The sequence below is a fragment of the Sorex fumeus genome, unplaced genomic scaffold (genome assembly GCF_029834395.1).
Source record: "Sorex fumeus unplaced genomic scaffold, SorFum_2.1 ptg000063l, whole genome shotgun sequence".
NCBI classification, from domain to species: Eukaryota; Metazoa; Chordata; class Mammalia; order Eulipotyphla; family Soricidae; genus Sorex; species Sorex fumeus.
Window position 1 is genome coordinate 12,302,462 of NW_026606120.1, and position 22,091 is coordinate 12,324,552.

The 22,091-nt window shown below is 38.6% G+C and overlaps 1 protein-coding gene across 4 annotated transcripts in view; it reads right to left on the reverse strand.

The window, feature by feature from the left end:
* Positions 1–21,684, reverse strand: part of SPIRE1 (spire type actin nucleation factor 1) — a 91,315-nt gene extending 69,631 nt beyond the window's left edge. For 2 of the 4 annotated variants that reach the window (XM_056126685.1, XM_056126684.1), the window contains exons 1-2: positions 21,465–21,684; positions 16,359–16,484 (exon numbers count right to left, since the gene is read on the reverse strand). In XM_056126685.1, the coding sequence (XP_055982660.1) occupies positions 16,359–16,484; positions 21,465–21,590 (252 nt within the window). In that variant the 5' untranslated portion in view covers positions 21,591–21,684. The remainder of the gene's footprint in view (positions 1–16,358; positions 16,485–21,464) is intronic. The other 2 variants (XM_056126687.1, XM_056126686.1) reach the window with 1 other exon arrangement.
* Between the last annotated feature and the right edge of the window lie 407 nt (positions 21,685–22,091).

Consider the following 22,091-nt stretch of genomic DNA (forward strand, 5'->3'; position numbering starts at 1 on the left):
TTTCCTGTACAAAAGCTTTTTAATTCCATGTAGCTTCATTTGCTTGTTCTTGCTTTTGTTTCCCCTGCCAATGAAGTTGTGTCTCCAAATACATCTCTGATATTGAGGTCAGAGAGTGTATCCCTTATGTTTTCTTCTATGTATTTTGTGGGCTGAGGTCTAATAGCTAAAGTTTCTAGTACATTCTGAGTTAATCTTTTGTGCACAATGTTGGTGACCTAGTTTTATTTTATTTTGCATGTGGATGTCTAGTTTTCCCAATACTGTGTGTTGAAGAGGCTTTCTTTTCTCCATCATATGCACTTGGGTCCTCTGTCACAATTAGATGTCCATGTATGTGTTGACTTATTTCTGGATTCTTTATTCCATTCCATCATCTGTGTGCTATTTTTGTCTCAATACCATACTGCTTTAGTTACTTTGGCTGTTTGAGTTCTTTGATGGCTTCAAACAAATTTTAGAGTTGCTTACTCAAAAATGACATTGGCACTTTAGTAGGCATTGTATTGAATAAATAGATTGCTTCAGATAAGATGACCATTCTAAGTATTTTATTTTCCAATTCATGAACATGGATATCTTTCATGAATTTCTGCATTTAAAACTTTTGGTTTTCTCTAAGCTTCCTATAGTTAGTTCTATAGTTAGTTCTTTCATTGAGCTTGTGAAGTTTTCAGCTGTTATTTCTCTGTCTAAGCACTCTGTTCCCTATCTCTCTTCACCATTAAGATATTCCCATTATCCTAATATTGCTTCTAATGATGTCTTGTATTTCTTGAAGGATATTTTCGTTTTCCTAAATCTTATTTTCCTCTCAGCCATCTGCAATATACTGTAATTCATATCCTTGTTTTCACTTATCCGCTCCTCTGTGAGACTGAAATTTATTTGTTGCATTTTCCAGAAAGGTTTTTTATTTCATTCACTGTGTGTTTTCATATCAAGTATTTTGGGAATTTTTGTATAAATTACAATGCTGCTGGAGCGATAGCACAGTGGTAGGGCATTTGCCTTGCGTGAGGCCGGCTCGGCTGAGCCGGGTTCAATTCCGCCACCCGTCTTGGAGAGCCCGGCAAGCTACCGAGTGTATTTCCCCCGCAAGGCAAAGCCTGGCAAGCTACCCGTGGCACATTCAATATGCCAAACACAGTAACAATGAGTCTCACAATGGACAAGTTACTGGGCCCGCTCTAGCAAATTGATGAACAATGGGAGGACAGTGCTACAATGTTTCTGGTGAAGAACTCTGCGCCCATGCATTTGAATAGTTAACAGAGTTTTAAAACTTACTATAAGACTCCTAATTTCCATGATATTCTAGTTGATGGCTGAAGAGATTTCTTTCTCATTCATCCTGACATTGGAGTTATGCTTTTGGGGGCATTTGCTTCATTTTTTCCCACTAAGAGGTGCTGCAGTTCTTGGCTTGAAGATCTGTTGTGTCAGGAAAATAGACATATGGGAAAGAATCCGAGGGTTTGTTTAATTGCTGCCCTGAGTGGAATGCACAGGCCTGAATATAAAATTCCTTGCCATTCTGTTTCCTCTTGTGACCTAGACTGGTTCTTTTTTCTTTTTTTTTGAGCTCAACAAACTGTCCTAGAGCGTGCGAGTTTGATGGCCTTCATAAGAGTGAGGGCATATTCTAGTGACTAATTAGCTTGGATTTCCAATAAATAAGGAGTATATGAGTCTCAGTCTTCCAAGCCATGTCAGTTCTCCCAAAACAAAGCCTAATTTACAGAGTTAGTTTTTAAAGTCCAAGACGCTGAGATCCTTTCCAGAGAGGACTTAGGGAGAAGGATCTTCTGCCAGTTATGTCGGCTAAAAATTCTAGGACATTTGTCCAGTCATAGACCCTCCTGCTCTAGCAGTCACATGGTCCTTTCTCTCTTCCGTGTGTCTGCTGGTGCTCAGAGAATCGCACAACCCTAATACCGAGGCACTTACCCTGCTTTAACAGCAAACCAATATAGTTTGCATGAGCTCCTCCACGGGACAGAGAAATGTAGCCTAACCAAGGTTCTTACTTGGAGGCTTAATATGGATAGCATATGAGGAAAGAGAGTCTGTCTGCAACATTTCATCTGCCGAACAGCCAGCTCTCAGAGCCAAAGCACAGCACTCACTCTGCTGCCTACATGGCTTTTCCCTTGCCAAAGCCCACCTTGGTGCCCTAATCCCACAATTCTGTTGCCTCCTTAGCCTGACATTTTCAATACGGAAGCTTTGATTACCGCTGTCTGGGTGTCCCGGTTCCAACACCACAACAATTTACTGGCCAACCACTTTAAGAAATGTAGGGACTAGGCTGATTAGAAGTCCCCTGGTGTAAGCTGGTATTGTCACTGTCATCCTGTTAATCGATTACTCGAGCAGGTGCCCGCTCGAGTAAGCTGTTTATTAGTAGATGAAATATACACTGCATTGTTTTGCTTTTTTTTTAAGGGTATTTTTTTTAAGTCTATTTTTTTCATAATAAGTGGCCAAGGCTATTCTTAAACAGCCTTAGAGATTGGTTTGGTAGAGTAACAGAATGTTTCCCTCTGGAGGTTAGGCTCTCGTAGTTACTTCTGCCATGTTCTACATTCACTCCCGTGTCCCTGACTACACACCACTGGAATGGCTTATTCAAGACACTTCAAGACACTTATTCCTTGTTCACCATTGTCTCCACAAAGAAAATGGAGAACATAATGATGTAGGCAGGTAGATAGGGAAAGGCCCTTGGCAATGAAATTTAGGTCAACAAAACTTCTGGGAAGGAAAATTTTGAGATGATCCACTTGGTGGATAGGAAAACAAAGACCTGATAAGACTATGGAAGACCCTGAGGAGATTGGACTCCTCCCCATCCTCTGGACCTCTCCCTTAATCTGATGAACTTTAGTGATTCAACCCAGAGAAGACTCCAAGAGGTTCCTGACCAATTTTTGTTCTTTTTCACCATTTTAAACATTACAAAGTAGCACTAATCCTACCATTGTGGCCTACCCGTTTACTATAGGTCATTAAACTGTCCATCTGAAGTGGAAGGGGAAAAGTAAAGTGGGAGGGAGAAAGTGATACGACAGGAATATCTGGGGGATTATATATCTTTAAATGATCACTGAGAGACAATGGATAATGCCAAAGTCAAAAGGCCCATAGCCAAATAGATAATCCAAAAGGCCTGAAGTTAGCCAGACCCACCCTAAATTCCTGCATTTTCTGTACACATTCTTATCACAAAGACTCAGTTTTTCTGTAGAAGATCCACAAACCAAGCTATATTTAACTTAGGCCTATACTAAGCTCCTCCCAGCTGGAGAGTTTCTTTCTCTTCTATTTTCTAGTAGACCTTTCTATTTTCAAAACAAATATGTAGCACCATCCTCCCATTGTTCATCATTTGCTCAAGAGGGCCCAGTAATGTCTCCATTGTGAAGCTTGTCTCCACTGTTACTGACAAACAAACAAATAAATAAAAGCAACATAAATTGAGTTCAACCTTGCTGTGGGCGGTATGAGATCTTTTTCCCCCAAAAAATATATTATTTTTAAAAAAATCACTAAAAACTGGCCTAGGGATTTGGGTTTTGGCCCACGATTGACTTCTGACACTGCATGTGCCCTATTCCCTACACTGATCACTGAACATTTTTATAAATTAAAAATAAATAACAATTTAATCCCAACACTCTACAACTCTTAATATTTGTTCCCAATATAAATGTGAGAGGACAGGAACTTGAGTTTGATACCATTCTTGCTTTTTTTTTTTCAAATTAATATGGCAAACACTTAGGAAAGTCTAACTCTAGAATAAAATAATGATGTTTATTACATTAAAAAATGCATTTCAGGGGCCAGACCATAAGTGCAGCAGGTAGAGCACTTGCCCTGCATGCAGCCGATCTAGGATTGAGCCTTGACACTACATATGGTCCTTCCAGCCCTGGCAGGAATAATTCCTCAGCACAGTGCCATGAGTAAGCCCTGAGCACACCTGGGTGCAGTCCCCCCCAAAAGTATCATTTCAGTGATGAAGGGATAGCAAAGGAAACATTTTTTTTAAATAGACACAGTCTTGGACTCTAAATTCTATGCAGAGGTGGCAACATAAAGTCTTTCAAGTTCAGTCTAGTGAGGAGAGATAAATGAAAGTTAGAATATGTGATAAGTGGTTGTGAGTGCAGAATGCCCTCTGTCTAAACAGGAAAATAAATACACTTCAATCAGAAAGAGTTGTTCAGAGTCGTGGACTTTTGAATTAGGTCATAAGGATAAAATGGCATCTCCTACTTGTTAGAAGAAGAAAAAGACATTTCCAGCTGGTGTAGAGGTTGTGAATCAAAGGGTTTGAACGAAGTTCAGGAAGAGTGAAGGCAGAACCCAGAGACCCAGTGTGCTCAACTGCAAATGGCCTCTCACGTTGTGCTAAGGGGTCTAAACTTTCCACTTAGAAATAACAAGGACTCAGCAAGATCCTTACTCAAGGGGCAATCCTGGAAGTTAGAGTTACATGAATCTGTGAGGTAACTGTAGGCTTTGCCATAGCCAAGGCAAGAGATGCAGGAGGAAGGTACAGGCAGGGAGAATGTCAATACTGCATTTTGGCAGCAAGTTCAAGAGTGTCAGGAACCAAAAGTCAAGGTAGATAGTAGAAAATCAGATCTATAAATTTGACCACTGATTTTCTAATTCATTCCACATTGATCAAATATTTATAAAGCCCCTATCACACTAGGGACGTAGCAGTGAATTAGAAAAGGTGTCTGTTTTCAATGAGGTTAAAATTGGAGTATCAGTCATCAATAAGAAAAACCAAGACAACTACATACTGCGAAAGCTACTAAAAGAGATACTTCTTCCTTTCCTATCTGGATGCCCTCGATATCTCTTTCTTGCCTAACTGTTATGGCAAGTACTTCCAGTACTATATTGAATAGAAGTGGAGAGAGTTGGCAAACTTGCCTTGTCACTGATCTGAGAGGTAAGGCTTTTAGTTCTTCCTCATTGAGAATAATGCTTACCGTGGGCTTGTGGCAGATGACTTTGATTTTACTGAGGAAAGTTTTTTCACCTCCCATTTGTTGAGAATTTTTAATTATAAATGGTGCTGAATCTTTTCAAATGCTTTCTCTGCATCCATCCATATGATTATATGGTTTTATCTTTTCTTTTATTGATACAGTATATAATGTAGACTGACTTGCAAGTGTTAAACCATCCTTGTATGCCTGGGATGAATCCTATTTGGTCATGGTATATGATCTTTTTGATGAGTCATTGGATTCTATTTGCTAGTATTTTGTTGAGGTTCTTTGCATCTGTGTTCAACAGGGATATCAGCCTGTAATTATGTTTTGTGGTGTCTCTGTTTGCTTTTGGTATCAGAGTGATATCTGCCTCATAGAAACTGGGAAACTGAGAGTGTTTTCATTTCTTCAATTACCTGGAAAATCTTGAAAAGGATTGGGAATAGGTTCTCTAAAGGTTTGAAAGAATTCACTAGTGAAGCCATCTGGGCCAGGGTTTTTGTTTTTGGGGAGACTTTTGATTACCATTTCAATTTCTTCAATAGTAATAGGTCTATTCAGCTATTTCAAATCTTCTTGGTTCAGCCTTGGGAGGATATAAGAATAACCTAGTGTTTTTTTTTCTTTTTAAAGAAGAGTATGATAAATACAGATAAGTGTTTAGAGAAAGCCTGGAGTCATGTCTCTTTGTTTAAGACCAAAGGGCTCAAATGAAAAACCACACCCAAAAGGGTGAAGACAGATCTTAGAAGTTTAAAATATCAACAAGCAATTAATTAAGCATGCAAGTGCAGCCACACTTGAAAAGAGATCAGGGATGATTATAATCAGAAATAACAATCCACACTTGTAAGAGACAACTTCTGAAGAAATCCATGATGATTTAAGTCTAGCTGACATTTTATCCCTCAAAGACAAAATGTGTGAAATATTCTCTGTAATTCTACAGTTATGTGTACAATGTAACAAAGTGCAAGGGTACAAAAAACTTCCATCACTTAGAAAATAGAACTTACAAGTTTACATGCCTATCTGCATGCCTTACATTTAAATTCTTATTGCAGTAATATGAACAACTAATGTTTCATGAAGTTCAGTTATTTTACTTTCATTTATAAATAATGCTATTTTAGTATTACCAAGTACTTTTGTTTTTTGGTTCTTTGACAAGAGGGGAGTTGTATTTAAATCATGTAACTGAATTGTCAATATACACGATAAATATACACGATAAAAAACGGAGCCTCAAACCCACAGGTCAGCCCAGGGAAGATGCCCACAGTGTTGTGGTCCTAACGACTGTGTTCTGTACTTGTCTGTGACTTTAGGCTTCTTTGCACTATCTGCCAATCACCCACCAACCTCCAATTAGCAACCACTTTGAAATGAGATTTCCTACCAATTTTTTAAAATAAAGAATTTTATTTTTACTCAGTCAATGTAGTAGTAATGTCAATGTTAGGGCTGACTCACCAATGAAAAATATCAAACCCGTGTTTTTAAAAAGCTCTACAGCATATTGAAATTTGATTACTTCATCTATAACACTCAATTCTTTTCCTATGAAATCCATCTCAACATTCTAAAAAATAGTAACTTCAGAGAAGATTTTGCTGGACAATTTTATTTTTGTGTTTTAGATCACACCTGGTGATGCTCAGGGGTTACTCCTGGCTCTGCACTCAGGAGTTACTCCTGGCGGTGCTCCGAGGACAATATGGATGTCAGGGATTGAACCCAGGACATCCATATGAAACGAGGACAATATGGATGTCAGGGATTGAACCCAGGACATCCATATGAAAGGCAGGCACCTTTATTCGCTATATTATATCTCCAGCCTCTGGACGTGTATATTAAAAGTTTATTTGTACATATCTTGCCTATGTAACAATAATGTCACAAAATGAGGAAATAATAGTTAAATAATTTATTCTATCACACGAACTATGTAGAGAATTTTATCACAAATTGCTCCCTCATACCTGTTTTAACAGGCTCTATTTTTTCTTTTTTTTTTTTTTTTAACTGAGTTAACACTGTTTTACAAGAGAATAAATGCTTCTGTTTTAGGGGAACAATGCTACCACAACGTGTCATCCCCAAAGTGCTACTATCTTTCCAACCCGATCTTTTCAGCACCTCCCAACCTACCACATTGTCCCCTCTGTGACCCCAGTCTGTGGTCAGTCTAAGGGTGCGTTTTCATTGAACACTGTCTCTTTTAGAAAATGTTGTTTGAATTAAGATGTCACATAAATGATAAGTGGGAGAAAAATGATACATCAGTTAGGGAATTTTAAAATAAGACTAGGATTACTATTTACTAAAAAAGGTTAATGAGGGGCTGGAGCGATAACACACCAGGTAGGGTGTTTGCCTTGCAAGTGGCGGACCTGGGTTCGATTCCCAACATCCCATATGGTTCCCCGAGCACTGCCAGGATTAATTCCTGAGTGCAGAGCCAGGAGTAACCCCTGTGCATCGCTGGGTGTGACCCAAAAATGCAAAAAAAAAAAAAAAAAGGCTAAACTGTGTGCTACTCTAATGTATCAAGTTGTTTTCTATTGTAGTAAATGAATTTATACCTTGACTGTGCAAAAATGTTTTAGTGGAAAAATGAGAGGTGGGAAGTATACTAAACATGCACAATGTAGTTTCAACATAGTTTGAGCATGCTAGAAACCAGGATAACTGACTTTCCAAACTGAAAATTATTTTATCTCAGCCACTGACACTTTTTGGACACACCTGTCTTTTCATGACACACTAGTCTTTTTTCCATTTTACATATACCCATATCCCTATTATTTAAACCCGAACTTAACATAATACCTTTCTTCCTCCTATCCTGCCCTCAGTTGTATATATCTGACATAGATACACAGGTACTCGCATAAATTCTCTTTACCCCAAACTCCATGGTTTATTCTCTCTGGGGCAGGAGAGACAGTACAGCAAGTAAAGTACTTGCCTTTTATAAGCCCAATACCGCATACAGTCTGTATATTTAGGTTCAATCTTTGACACTGCATATGGTTCAAGTCCTGCCAGGAATGATCCCAGAGCAGATACAAGGAGAAAACCCTGGAAGCCATAGGTTTATAGCTCTGGCCACACAAAGCAAAAGGAAGCAAAACCAATTTGTATTATCTCTGACTCACTCTACTTTATAATTCTGCCCAGAATTATACTTCTGAGTATACGTCTACCTTCCCTTCTAGAACTCTCTCCAACTCTTTCTTATTACAGTAAATGGCATGAATAGCAAGGGAATAGTAGAGCATCTTGGCTCAGCTAAGGACAGAATCACTAGAAACAGAAGTGTAAAGTCTGGAGACTTCTACAGGTCTCCGAAATCTCTCTAAACTTCAATTTATTAATCTGTAAAGAGTTAGAGGACTGTTCATGAGGATAAAGTGAAGGGAGTTGGGCCAGAGATATATAGTACTATATAGCATCCCACACTGCCAGGAGTGATTACTGAGTGCAGAGCCAGGAGTAACCCTTGAGCATCACTGGGTGTGGTCCAAATAAACAAACCAACAAAAAAAATACCAAAATCAAAATAAAGTGAAGTGAGCAGAAAAGGTAATTTTGCAGCTGTTAGAAATATGGGAAAGTAGCAGGAATTAAGGTTTAAGGAACTGATACTTCAGTTAATAGAAACAAAACCATATACCAGTGATTAAAAAAAACTTGATCGGAAATGGATTTAAAATACACTACCATCTATGGACTGAACATGTTTGCCACTCAATGCCTCTTTTGCAGACCACAACACCCAAAAGGAGAGAGAGAACACAGGGGATTGCCCTGCCACAGAGGCGGGGGGGATGGGGGGATGGGGTAAAGGTAAAAGGTAAAGGCCCTCCCGTTGATCGTCGATTTGCTCGAGCGGGCCCAGTAACGTCTCCATTGGAGACTTTGTTGTTACTGTGTCTGGCATATCGAATACTCTCGGTAGCTTGCCGGGCTCTCCGAGAGGGGCGGAGGAATCGAACTCGGGTCGGCCATGTTGGCCGCGTGTAAGGCGAACGCCCTACCCGCTGTGGGGGGATATTATCCATGGTGGTGGAAAATGGGCACTGGTGGAGGGATGGGTATCTCATCATTGTATAATCAAACCCAAGCACAAAAAATTGTAAATCTACAACTGTACCTCATGGTGTTTCACTAATAAAAAAAAATACACTACCATGAATAACATTATTCCTCCTAAATAAAATTTTTACATTTGAAACCATCCATCTAAATTCTTTACTCTCCACTGTACATGCTCTTTATGTGTATGCATGTGGGCATGTGCGTGTGTGTGAAACAAAATAGTTTTTTTTGTTTGTTTGTTTCTGGGTGACACCCAATGATGCTCAGGGGTTACTTCTGCCTCTGTACTCAGGAATTACTCCAGGTGGTGCTCGGGAAACCATATGGGATGCCGGGGACTGAACCCTGGTCAGCTGTGCACAAGGCAAATGCCCTCCCTGTTGGACCATCTACTCCGGCCCCACAGAATAGTTTTTTTGAATAAAATTTACTTAGAAACTGTTTCTGATTCTAAGATAGAGGGGGGAGTGAAAGAGAGGAATATGTGTTCAAGAGAGAGCATGGGTTTCTCCAGAGTGGTAGGGGAAAGGCAGAGATACGTGTTCAAGAGAGAACACAGGCTTGAAAGAGCAAGCCTCCATGCTCTCCAGTGACAGGTAGGGTTTGGGATGGTGGTGCCAAGTGGGTAACTGGCAGTGGAGCTGGGTTGTCTCTTCTTTCATACAACCTAATGCACCAAATGGACTGCTTGATAGTTCCTCCATCTATACTTACATGCAAGGATATCAAATTGCTTATGAGACACAGTAATAAAACTTTCAAGGATATCAAATTGCCTCTGAAGCACAGTAATGGGAGGTTTATTCAAATCTTTGTCATTCAGAGAATAACCTTAAATGATCTCACTAAATGTCTAAGGAGGAAATCATCAAAATTAGACTGAATATATTTTGCCTTCTAAATAAAGAGATAATGAACTAGAAGGCCTTGTTTTTATAAACTAGCCAGCTTTCATAAATATAATTACCACTTTATAAAACTATAGTGCTTGGAAACAGATGATGGGTTTTATACTTTAACAAATTTCCAATTTAGCATATGTGAAATTTGATATAATCAAAGTAATTTTGGTTTACCAGCTATTATCAACAGCAAGTAGGGCATCTGCCTTACACGTGGTCAACCTGGTCGACCCGAGTTCGATTCCTCTGCCCCTCTCGGAGAGCCCGGCAAACTACTGAGAGTATCTCACCCACGCGGCAAAGCCTGGCAAGCTTCCCGTGACGTATTCGATATGCCAAACACAGTAACAACAAGTCTCACAATGGAGACATTACTGGGCCCGCTCGAGCAAATCGATGAACAATGGGAGGACAGTGCTACAGTGCTATCAACTATTAAATAATTAGCAAAATATTAGCTACTGAGTTTGAAATATCCTTATACAAAAATATCCAGATTTTATATATGGAGATAGATACAAGGTATTTAAAACATCACTGATGTGTGTGTGTGTATATATATATATATATTTGTTTCGTGTGAAGCAAGATGATTTTTATTTTTTCTTGTAAATTATATTTCATTAAAGCACTAAGAATTACAAGGTTATTTATAGTTGGGGTTTGACATATCATGTTCAAACGCAAATACTCCAACCCAGTGTCAACTTCCCTCTACCAGTGTTCCCTGGTTCCCTCTCTGAGCACCCTCTGTCCCAGCCTGCCACTTTGACAGGCATCTTTTAAATCTGTTTATTAAAGTTTGGGTCTCATGATTTCCGTGTTGTTGACTCTGTGGTTTGGGTATTTGGCTCTACCACTCCTGAATGAAACTGAGGTGCCTGAGTCCCCTTGCCCCCGCTGCTTCTCACCTGTCTCCCCTCCCTTCCCCTTCACTCTCTTCCTTCTTCTCCCTAGACTCTGGGGCCAATGGTGATGTAGGCATCCCCCTTTAAATCCTTGCATTTCCTCATCCAGTTACTCTAAGTACCATATGTAAGTGATAACAAGAGAGTTTTTGCTGAAAATTATTTAGAAAGATGTGAGGAGAAAGAAAGAGAGAGAGAGAGAATACAGGCTTCTCCAGAGTGAGAACAGACAAAACTGAGACAAGCAAGCAAGATACGCGTTTCAAAGGGAAAACACAGGCTTGAAGTGAGCCATATATATAATCTGACATTTTTATTGTGTTAACTTAGAAGTTACTATTTTGAAAATTCCACTAGACATACACTAACGCATAGGTAAAAAAGAAAGCTGCCTAATTCTTAAAATATTTATGATATTTTGAAATCTTCCAGAAAAAAAATCATCAAATGAACAGATTATTTTATTAGTAGGGTAAACTTAGTACTTTTGAGAAAAGGTTAAAATAACAAATTATTTATAAGAGATTTTTCTAAAATTTCAAGAAAGCCACATATAATGTAGAGGAAAAGAAAATCTACTTGAACCCTGAGATCTCAGTATTGATTGGTAAGTCCTACAACACAAAGTGTATAAGCAAAAGGCTAAAAACTACGTCCTTCAATGTCAGGACTTACACATTTTACAGTTTGTTTTATTATTTCAATTCAACTCCATTTCTAGAGTGCTTCCTCTATGCCCAGGCTGCATTAAGAATCACTAATAAGGGGCTGGAGCAATAGCACAGCGGGTAGGGCGTTTGCCTTGCACGCAGCCAACATGGCCGACGCAGGTTCGATTCCCAGCATCCCATATGGTCCCCCCAGCATCGCCAGGAGTAATTCCTGAGTGCATGAGCCAGGAGTAACCCCTGAGCATTGCTGGGTGTGACCCAAAAAGAAAAAAATATCACTAATAAAAAGATGACAAAATTTTATCTCAAGAAGCACCTGGATGAATAAAATGTAGAGAGTGTTACTACTGTTGGGTCAAGGGAGAATAATGAGTTCATACAGGAGTTAATACATGAGAAGGGTTTTAATAGGTAGATAAGTTTAACCAAGGAGACATGAGAAGTGAATTCCAGGTTAAAAAAAAATAGAAAATGCAAAGATCATAGATGTTCAGTTACATGTTATGTCTAGAAAAATATAAATGTTCTGACTGGATTGTGTAAATTGCAAGGAAGGTAGTACTGAGAAGGGGGAGCATACATAAAAGTGGGTGAAATATCATGAAGAACATTGGGAGCAATATAATAGCATTTAATTTTATTCTCCAGTTCTTGAGGATCCACATTAATCAGGGAACAACACGGTTCTGCAGAGCTATGGGGTGCCTGGTGCTCAGAAAGGGTTAACAGGCAGCTGACCTAGCTTTTATTCTCTCGTGGCAATGGTACAAAGGCTGAAAAGGAAAGTGCTGGTTCCTCAAGGTTCTGCTTTTTCTCAAGGTCAGTGGGCAAGCTACTCAGTGTAATGTGGGGAAATGGACTGCTGAGGATTAAAGGACAAAAGAATTCCCCCTGCTGTTCTATGGACCTGAGGGCCAGTGAGAGGAGCAGAGGAAGTCAGAAGGGAAAGTTTAAAGTCAGAGTGGAGAGTAGCCTGGCTGATGAATGGAATGAGCCTCAGCACGGCCCAGCCAGGGATGTGGAGTGAGTCCTGAAATTCCCTGCAGAGCACATCACTGGCCCTTGCACTGGACCACTGGCCCTGTTGGCCAAGTACTTCCTGGAGTGGTTGTTGGGGGTGGATAATGGGCACTGGTGAAGGTATGGGTGTTTCATTGTATGACCTACACTTAAACCTGAAAGCTTTGTAACTGCTTTCACGGTGATTCAATAAATAAAATTATAAAAAATGAAAAAAACAAGTAAGGTAGAGTTCATGCACAATTCAATCAGCCTAATCAGTGGCTGAATAAATAGCAGTACTCCTACATTAAAAAAAAAAAAAGAAAAAACTGGCTTTTTAAATTTTTTCACTGTGACCCTTTTAGCTGAGAATTTTTTATACCACCCCAGGTATCTGAGTATATAAAACTAGGTCTACAAACCAAACATTAACCAATAATAAAACATAAAAAAATTTTTTTAAAACGGTTTTTAAGTTGTGGACCCCTCCCCCCACTTCAGTGGCCCACAGTTTAAGAAGCTATCAAGATCTCTATGGGATTTGTGAACCTTAACCCCCAAGAAAATCACTTTAACCTAGTTCATGTAAGGCTGGGAGTGAATCGAAGAAGAATTGATAATCTGAGACAAAAATCTAGGAAACACAGGAATGCAAAAACAGTTTAGGAGGCAGTGAGGGAATGGATGCAAAGAGTGGGGATTCCAGAGAGAGTGGGGGACTTGAGCCCATGCTTTTTAGAAGTGATCGAGGGCTATAAGGTGTTTCAAGTATGGTACTGAAGTAGAGTGGAGGAAAATTAAGAGTTTGAAAATCGAGTTTCTTTATATCAATAAAATAACAAAGTTATCAGTGAAGTGTGACAAGGATATGAGGGAGACAGTTGGTGGCACAGCTTCGGGGAAAAAAAAAGAATTTTTGTATAAATATGACAAGTAGTTGTCTGGAGTATAAGAGGATTACCACACCCTCCCCAATCCAGACTTGGGGAGAGGGCAGTTTCTCACAGTGAGCTAAGAGAGCGTGTGGGACCCTGGGGAGAACCGAGCCTGTGGTACAGAGTTCATTTTTGAAATGGATGGGCAACTGTGGAGAAAAGAATGGAAAAGTTTAAATGACAGATCAGCAAGCAAGGAAACATAACAGGAATGAGAAAACAGGACTGAACTAATCAGGTCTACAAATGATGGGGTGACAGGAGGTGACAGGTGAGACGTGGCCAGAAGCCCAACCCACCTGAGCAGGGCTTGATCAGTTTCTGGGGGTTTCAGCACATAGGCAAACTAATGATTTCAGACACTATCCGTTATTTCCTCAAAAATCTTACTGAAATGACTTTGATAACGTTTAAGAATCGTCTCCTTAGAGGACGTGTTTATCTGTCAAAGCCACATTTTAATCTGGAGGGGGAAAAAAGTTCACTGGAGTAGAGCTGAAAACCTTATTAATATAGTTCTTTAAGCCCTGAAGTGGTTCTTAAGAATGTTTGTTAGGATTTTAGGAATTCACTTAATTTAGTTTACCAACCCTACTGTACTATGCTTATACCATAAACATAATTCTTGCAGGGCTGGAGAAATAGTACAGTGGGTAAGGTACTTACAATGCCTTACAATGGCCAACCCAGGTTCAATCCCTGGCACTGCATATGATCCCCAAATTCCTGCCAGAAGTGATCTCTGAGCACCACTGGGTGTGTGCCCCCTGCCCCTACATACTTGCTTCTCCTGATAAAGCAATCGCAATATAATAACAGACACTGTAGTACTGTAGCACTGTCCTCCCATTGTTCATTGATTTGATCGAGTGGGCACCAGTAACGTCTCTATTGAGAGACTGTTGTTACTGTTTTTGACATATTGAATACGTCACAGGGAGCTTGCCAGGCTCTGCCGTGTGGGCGTGATACTCTCAGTAGCTTGCTGGGCTCTCCGAGAGGGGCAGGCAAAGGAATCGAACCCTGGCCAACTGGGTAGGCCGAGTGCAAGGCAAATGACCTATCTGCTGTGCTATCGCTCCAGTTCTATAACAAACACAAAAAGTGAATTTTTATATTATTTTTAATACTAAACCTCAAAGCTATTTCCTCCAATAGCTTTCAATTGGATCCTCTATCTTCTGGTTCTTATACATTTATAATTATTCTTTAAATAACACAAGTTCACCCTTCCACACTGTTTAATTTCCTTTTGGATGCAATTCTATAAAACCTTTTTAAAAACCTAAACTTAATTTTTCAGTATCTCATCAGAAAAGGATGGACTACAAAGAGTATCCTGGCTGGAGCAGAAAAGAAATGCTTACAGCACTTAGAGCAGTCCCTGTGACGTATTCATGCATGAAAAAGGCTTCATTTAAGGATTATTTATTAGTGATCTGGCTTTGTTACTTACTACCAAAGCTGTTAGTTTTACATTTATGTTAAAGGTATTTTTCTTCTTCTGTACATATCTCACTTATGTCCCTCCCTGCACTATAAGCTATTTTTAGTTTTAAACTAGTTACAGGGGTCAGAGGGCTTGTACAGCAGTTAAGCTTCTAGGCAGCTGACCCGGGTTTGATTCATGGCACCGGATATGGTCCCACAAGCATTACAAGGAGCACAAAGCCAGAAGTAAGCCCTGAACAAGGGGATGTGGCCTCCAAAAAACAGTAACAACTAAAACGAACTTAAACTAGGTTACAGAAACTCTATGATTTTGTCATAAATAAATGTGACACCCACTAATTAGCATGTACTGGACTCTTACTATATACTAGACACTGCTGCTTTATATAGGTTTCATGAATTTTCACAACTTCACAACTATTGTGCAACAGAAAATATGGCAATATATACTGCAAGTAAATTACAATGATTGTCCTTGGATCTTCATATAATATTTAAAATTCCGAGATGATAAATAATAAATCACTGTCACTGTCCTCCCATTGTTCACCAATTTGCTCGAGTGGGCCCAGTAACGTCTCCATTGGAGACTTTGTTGTTATTGTGTTTGCCATATCGAATACCTCACGGGTAGCTTGCCAGGCTCTGCCGTGCGGGCGAGATACTCTTGGTAGCTTGCCGGGCTCTCCGGGAGGGGCGGAGGAATTGAACTCGGGTCGGCCATGTTGTCTGCGTGCAAGGCAAACACCCTACCACTGTGCTATCGCTCCAACCCCAAATAATAAATGAATTCGAAAAACCACTTTAATTATCTGAATTTTAATTCCAACCTTTTCTATAAAATGTTTAGTCAAATCTACTATAACATAGTTAAAGTATCAGATGCTTTAAGACAGAAGAGTACCAGGAAGAGGGTGAAAAGAAACTGTTGTGGAAAACTAATCCAACTACTTAACAACATTTCCTATCTGTAGGGAAGCTTTATGAAAAGTCTTGTTTTATCATACAAATTCACCCGCTGCATTTTATTTTTATTTATTTTTGGTTTGGAGGCCATATCCAATGATGCTCAGGGGTTACTCCTAGCCAGACACTAAGGAATTACTCCTGGTGGTGCTGGGGAACCATATGTGGTGCCATGGACTGAACCCAGGATGGCAGCGTGCAAGGCAAGTGTCCTAACCACTGTGCCATCTCTCCAGCCCTTACCAAATTGCATTTTAAAGAATTGAATGAATTTATCTAAGTTGCTTCTTTCCCAAACGGTTTCCAGAACTCATAAGAATGGAAAATATTTCCAATGTAATGGGAAAATTGACAACAGGTTCATCTTTCATGATGCCAAAAACGTGATGCTTACCTCCTTTGCACTTTTTATTTTAGTCAGAAATGTATGCAGCTCCATGGTTTCTGCAAACAGTGCACGACATACTGCCTGATAATGATTTGGTGCCTCGGATTCAGTTGAGAGATGAGCAGCACACAACTACAGAAAAAGAAAATAATGGTGCTTACTTACCATTTGGATGTTACAGTGACTTATAAACAGACAGACCGTATTTCTGTATCAGATAAAAAGGCAACTTCTATACCTAAAACTTAATGCATCATAATACCAGCAAAGTCTATACAATTATGTGGAAACTGATCCAAAGACAGATACCAGACAGATACCTAGCTTACTAGGACTAGTCAGCTTCTATTTGAAGGATAAAATATACTTTAAAGTTCTAGTTTGACATATTGTACACAGTATAACATCAATTACTCTTCAATATAACTGTGAATTATCTTTTTTATAGAAAGGAAACTGAAACTCTAAGAATTCAAGTGATTTGACATAGAGTTGACAAAAAAAGAATAAAAATCAAACATAGCCCTGTGGAATTCTGAAGCCAGGGCTAATTCAATATGTGCAAATGCTGAATTATATCATGTTAAAAAAAAGAACACTAGCAGGACATATGAATCACTGAGAAGATACTTCATCAGTACAAGGAATGAAAAAAAGACAATAGAGAACAAAATACACCCACTAATTATACTTTCCCTCATAAGATACATACATCTTATTGTATGGATTCCATAATTCTTACAAGCCATTTGTAAGTAAAAGATGTAATACTATATGCGATAATTTAGAAAATCCAATACTACTACAAGTCTAACAAAAAGAATAATTTCATCTTTCTACAAAATAACAATTTTGTATCCATGCACAAAAGTTATGTTTTAGATACTCCATTTGCACAAAAACTGTAAGTTCTCCATTTTTAGTACATGCTACAAACTTACTTTTTGTATTTAATTACTGAAAATTTTATATAAAATATAAAATATTTTAAAATATAAAATATATTTTATATTTTATTTATTTATTTTTAGATTTTTATTAGTGAAACACCATGAGGTAGAGTTGTAGACTTACAAATTTTTGTGCTTGGGTTTCAGTTATACAATGATTGAATATCCATCCCTCCACCAGTGCCCACTCTCCACCACCAGTGATCCCAGAATCCCTCCCCCCACCCCATTCCACCCTGCCTCTGTGACAGGGCACTCCCCTTTGTTCTCTCTCTCCTTTTGGGTGCTGTGGTTTGCAAAAGAGGCATCGAGTGGCAATCAAGTTCAGTCTAAAGTCTACTCTCAGCATGCATCTCCCATCCTGGGAGAATCCTCCCAACACCCTTTATTTGGTCCTCCCTTCTTTATCTGAGCTGCCTTTTCCCCTAGCATGTATGACTGGCCTCCAAGCCATGGAGTAAACCTCCTGGCACTTATCTCTGCTATGAAAATGTACATTTTATTTTGATAATTTCTGGGGCCTAGAAGATGACTCCATAGCTAAAAGCACTTGTTTGGCAAGCATGAAACCAAGAATTCAAACCCCAGGGCCCCCGTATGTTCTGAAGAAAAAGTATATAGCACTGCTGTTTGGGATCTTCAGCAAGAAAGGGTCCAAGATGGTGCAGTGGCTTGGAAGGGTAAGCATGAGGATGTGAGTTTAATTCCTGGTAAAGCCTCATTCATTCAGGGCAAACGTCCTACCCATTGTGCTACTGCTCCAGCTCCCAAGCCTCATTCATTCAGAAAACTTCTACACAGTACCCAATACAAGCAAGATCTGTGTTATCTGGAAGCATGAAAAGTAAAAACTGCACAGGGCTATCAACGCACAAAGAACAGAGTTTTTCATCATGGCCTCTCAGTATCTGTATTACAAACCAATGCCCAAAACTAGAGAGAGAGTAAGAAGAAAATTGTCTGCCATAGAAGCAGGGGGTGGGGTTGGGTGGGGGTGGCAGGAGGGATACGGGAGACATTGGTGGTGGAAAATGCGCACTGGTGGAGGGATTGTTGTTCAATCATTATATGACTACAATTCAATCGTGAAAGTTTTTTAACTGTATCTCATGGTGATTCAATTAAAAATTTTTTAATTAAAAAAAACAAAAAAAATAGTTCATCATCAGTTTTTTTATTTAAAAATGTTTCCAATACATCGATCATTCATCCATCATGACTGAAACGCAAGCACTAAAGTTTGTAAGTCTGTAACTATCTCACGGTGATTCACTAATAAAAAATTTTAAAAAAATGTTTCCAATACATAATTATCACATCTACAAATAAAATACAACTTCTACAACTTCTACCTCTAACAAATTTCATATTTTTATATTCCAATATAATGTGAACATGGCACAACCAATGATTTTCAAATTTGTCGCTAATTCAGGGTATGAAATACATTTTCTATGAGAATGCAAATTTATCGATGTATATATTTTATAGACAAGTATCATAAAATCTAAGCATCTGATGCCACAACCCACTCATAGGTTGTCTTTCACTATCCAACAGACAGGTGGTGGCAGAATATGAATTTGCTTGGGCCCAGAAGACAATAATTTCCCCATTACATTTTGGGCAAGCCATAAAATCTTGGGGGAGCTTATGGGTAACCTCCAGCTTTATGCTCAGGAGTTGTTCCTGGAGGTGCTGGCAGATGACAAGCACCGCCAGAGGCCTAAGTGGGGTTGGCTGCATGCAAGCTGAGAGCTGTAAAATTCAGTAAAGCATGAATTCAGTAACATTCTAATCTCTGACTAAACTTCCATTCCCAAACAGAACATGCTGTATCTGAAAAAAAAAAAAAACCAAACAAACAAACAAAAAAACAACCTTAAGAGACCCCTGGAAAACTGGACACAATCTGAGATTTAATGACCTTAAGGATGTGAGCATTAATATTATATTTTGCATACTGAAGATTACTAGGAGGCAAGTTGGCATTCCTACATCCAGCTTTTAACACTGGTGAAACTGGTGAATGGAGAAATAACTTGAAAAACGAGTGCATGACAAATAAAAGACTTCTTACAGAGTATTTTTTTTCTTTCCTTCTGAATTTCAGTTCACCTTATAAATTCCCTCAATAGGCTATTCAAGAAACATTTATTGAACAACTACTGCCATGAGCCAGATTCTATGAAAATGTTGATTCACTGAGGAATTTTATAGCTCTCTGAAGCCCATAGTAGGCCCTGAGCCCTGATGGGTATGGCCCTAAAAACAAAGAGAAAAAATACCATAAAGTGTCCAATAATATCACAGCAATACTGCTAATACAATAAAAACTAAGAGCAAAGATATTACAATGGTTAAAACATATTAATTCTACAAAAATGTTTATATATAATATGTCAAAATATACATTACAGAACAATCTGACTCCCACCCCTTCTCACCCTTTTAAAGTGAGGGGGGTGGGAGGGATACTGGGATTAGTGGTGGTGGAGAATGGGCACTGGTGGAGGGATGGGTACTCTATCATTGTATAACTGAAACCCAAGCACAAAAATTTGTAAGTCTACAACTGTATCTCATGGTGTTTCACTAATAAAAAAAAATAAAATAAAGTGAATCTGTTTGTATAGCCAGAGGCTAAAAAACTTTGGTGGTTATTTCCATGTCAATGAATTGCTTGTTTTTTGTTCTTACAGGCATGACCTCATCTAACTAATCCTTTTATAACAACCCAATTAGGAAGTTAAATTTTAGAAAGGGTAGTCAGTAGACCTGGAATTGAACCCAAGGCACTTCAACTCTAGAACTCTTGTTTTCCTGTATTCTAATGAATGTGTATTATGTTTATATTAAAGGAAAAAGCTTAAATCACATAAGTGCAGTGTGTGGTATCCAGTAAGCATGAAGTGTCAACTTTTACAGTCACTAAAAATTCAAACAAACAAATCTATTGGATAAGAAGGGGAACATACTTAGGAGGCCCTGATCCATATCTGTCAACACGAATTTATAGGACGTTAGACAATTTAACATTGTCAGTTTATATTTGAACAACTGAGGGCTAAGTTATGTAATCTCTTAACCTGCCTTCTCTTATTCTATGAACAGAATTTTAGTTAAACCAAAATATTGGTGCTTTCGGGGGTTCAATCTGGTATCATTGGGCTGTTCAATTCACTTTGCCTCCCCTTGTCTAAAAGCTGCTGAACAATGGGTGACTCCTTTAGTCCCACTCTCCGTCATGCAATTTTGTCAGAAAATATCTGGTTCACCTTTATTCTTTTTCTTAAAATTTTAAATTGCAGTATCATAGTTTATAATACTACGGAAGTCATTTTACAATTGCACAGCTTCTATACCAATCCTCCCCCCAGTGTTTAAAGATTCTCCCACTACTACCGAGGAACGTGGCTGCATTGGTATTGTCTAATTCCCTTATTTGTTTCTGCATGTATTTCTTTGTTTCTCTCTTTTATAGTCTGCATATAAGAGTGCACATCTGGCATTTATCATTTTCCTTCTGACTCAACATAATATTCTCCAATTCCATCCAAGTTGTACAAAATTGCAATCATACCTTCACAGGTTGGGCATTTGAGTAATTTCTAGGCCTTATTGTTAATAGTGCTGTGACAAATTTCTGTTTTACCTTTTTTCTGCTAGGTATTTCACTATAGAATTCTAGTTTCTTCGAACTTTGAAGTTACTTTCCATTTTTTACTGCTTCTGTTACAAAGTCAGTTACAGTCTAAATAAATGGCTTTCAATATTTTTACTCCCACAGACCAGTGCTGGTCTTTGGGCTGGCAGTTGAAAACCACTGGTCTGATTCTCCTGAAAATAATGAAATCGATTAACCTCTGATTTTATACTTTGTTTGAGGTGCTTATCAGTTTATAATAAAATTATATTCTTTCATATTATCTATTTTCCTCTTGGTTTTCTGGGCTTCATAAATCTATGACATGGTATTTCTCAAATTTAAAAAATTTTTTATATGTCTTGAAACCTTTCTTCCACCCTCTCTTTCTTCTTCTTTTAGGATTTCAATGACATGTACTGTCTCTGCCCATTTCATCTATTTAAAACTGTGTTTTAAAATACAAAGAGTGGAGACTTGTTCTGGGGAAATAAGAGCTAAGAGAGTGCCACTCACCTTCATGACGTCTCTGTATGACCGGATGGCTGAGACCTTTCTCTTCTCCTCTTCCTCCTCCAAGCCTTCATCGGCAGCCTCGTAGCCCTCGTCGTTACTGCCGTCAGCTTCCACCGTGTTGGCCATACGGTCGATGAGCTGCTCCAGTGGGGGGCTCAGTTCCCTTTCTTCATTCTCCTTCAAGCCATAGTCCAGTGCCTTATAAATAATGATTCCCAAAGATTCAATAACCTATGAATATTAAAGACGGTGGTTAGTCAAGAGGATGAAACAGATTTATAGAACTAGCTGTAAGGAATAAAATTTTTAGTGTGAGGTTTAAGCAACTAGTATCTTTTAGTATAGACCATATAACAAATTAGAATTTTTAAAGAAGATTCTCACCTATGCATTTTTTGGAAAAAAATTACAAATGAAAATTTTTGTGATTTCTTTAAATCATTATATAAACACAAACATGTTTCTTTTTAAACTTCTTTTTTCCCTTTTTACATTTTTAGATATATATGTACACTAAAAAAAAAGCTATGTACTTCATTCATGTAAGATACTAATTTGATTTTCCACATTCTCAAAATGTATTTTTGAGATGTGGCTATCAAAGAACATATAGTTTCGGAACTCTTG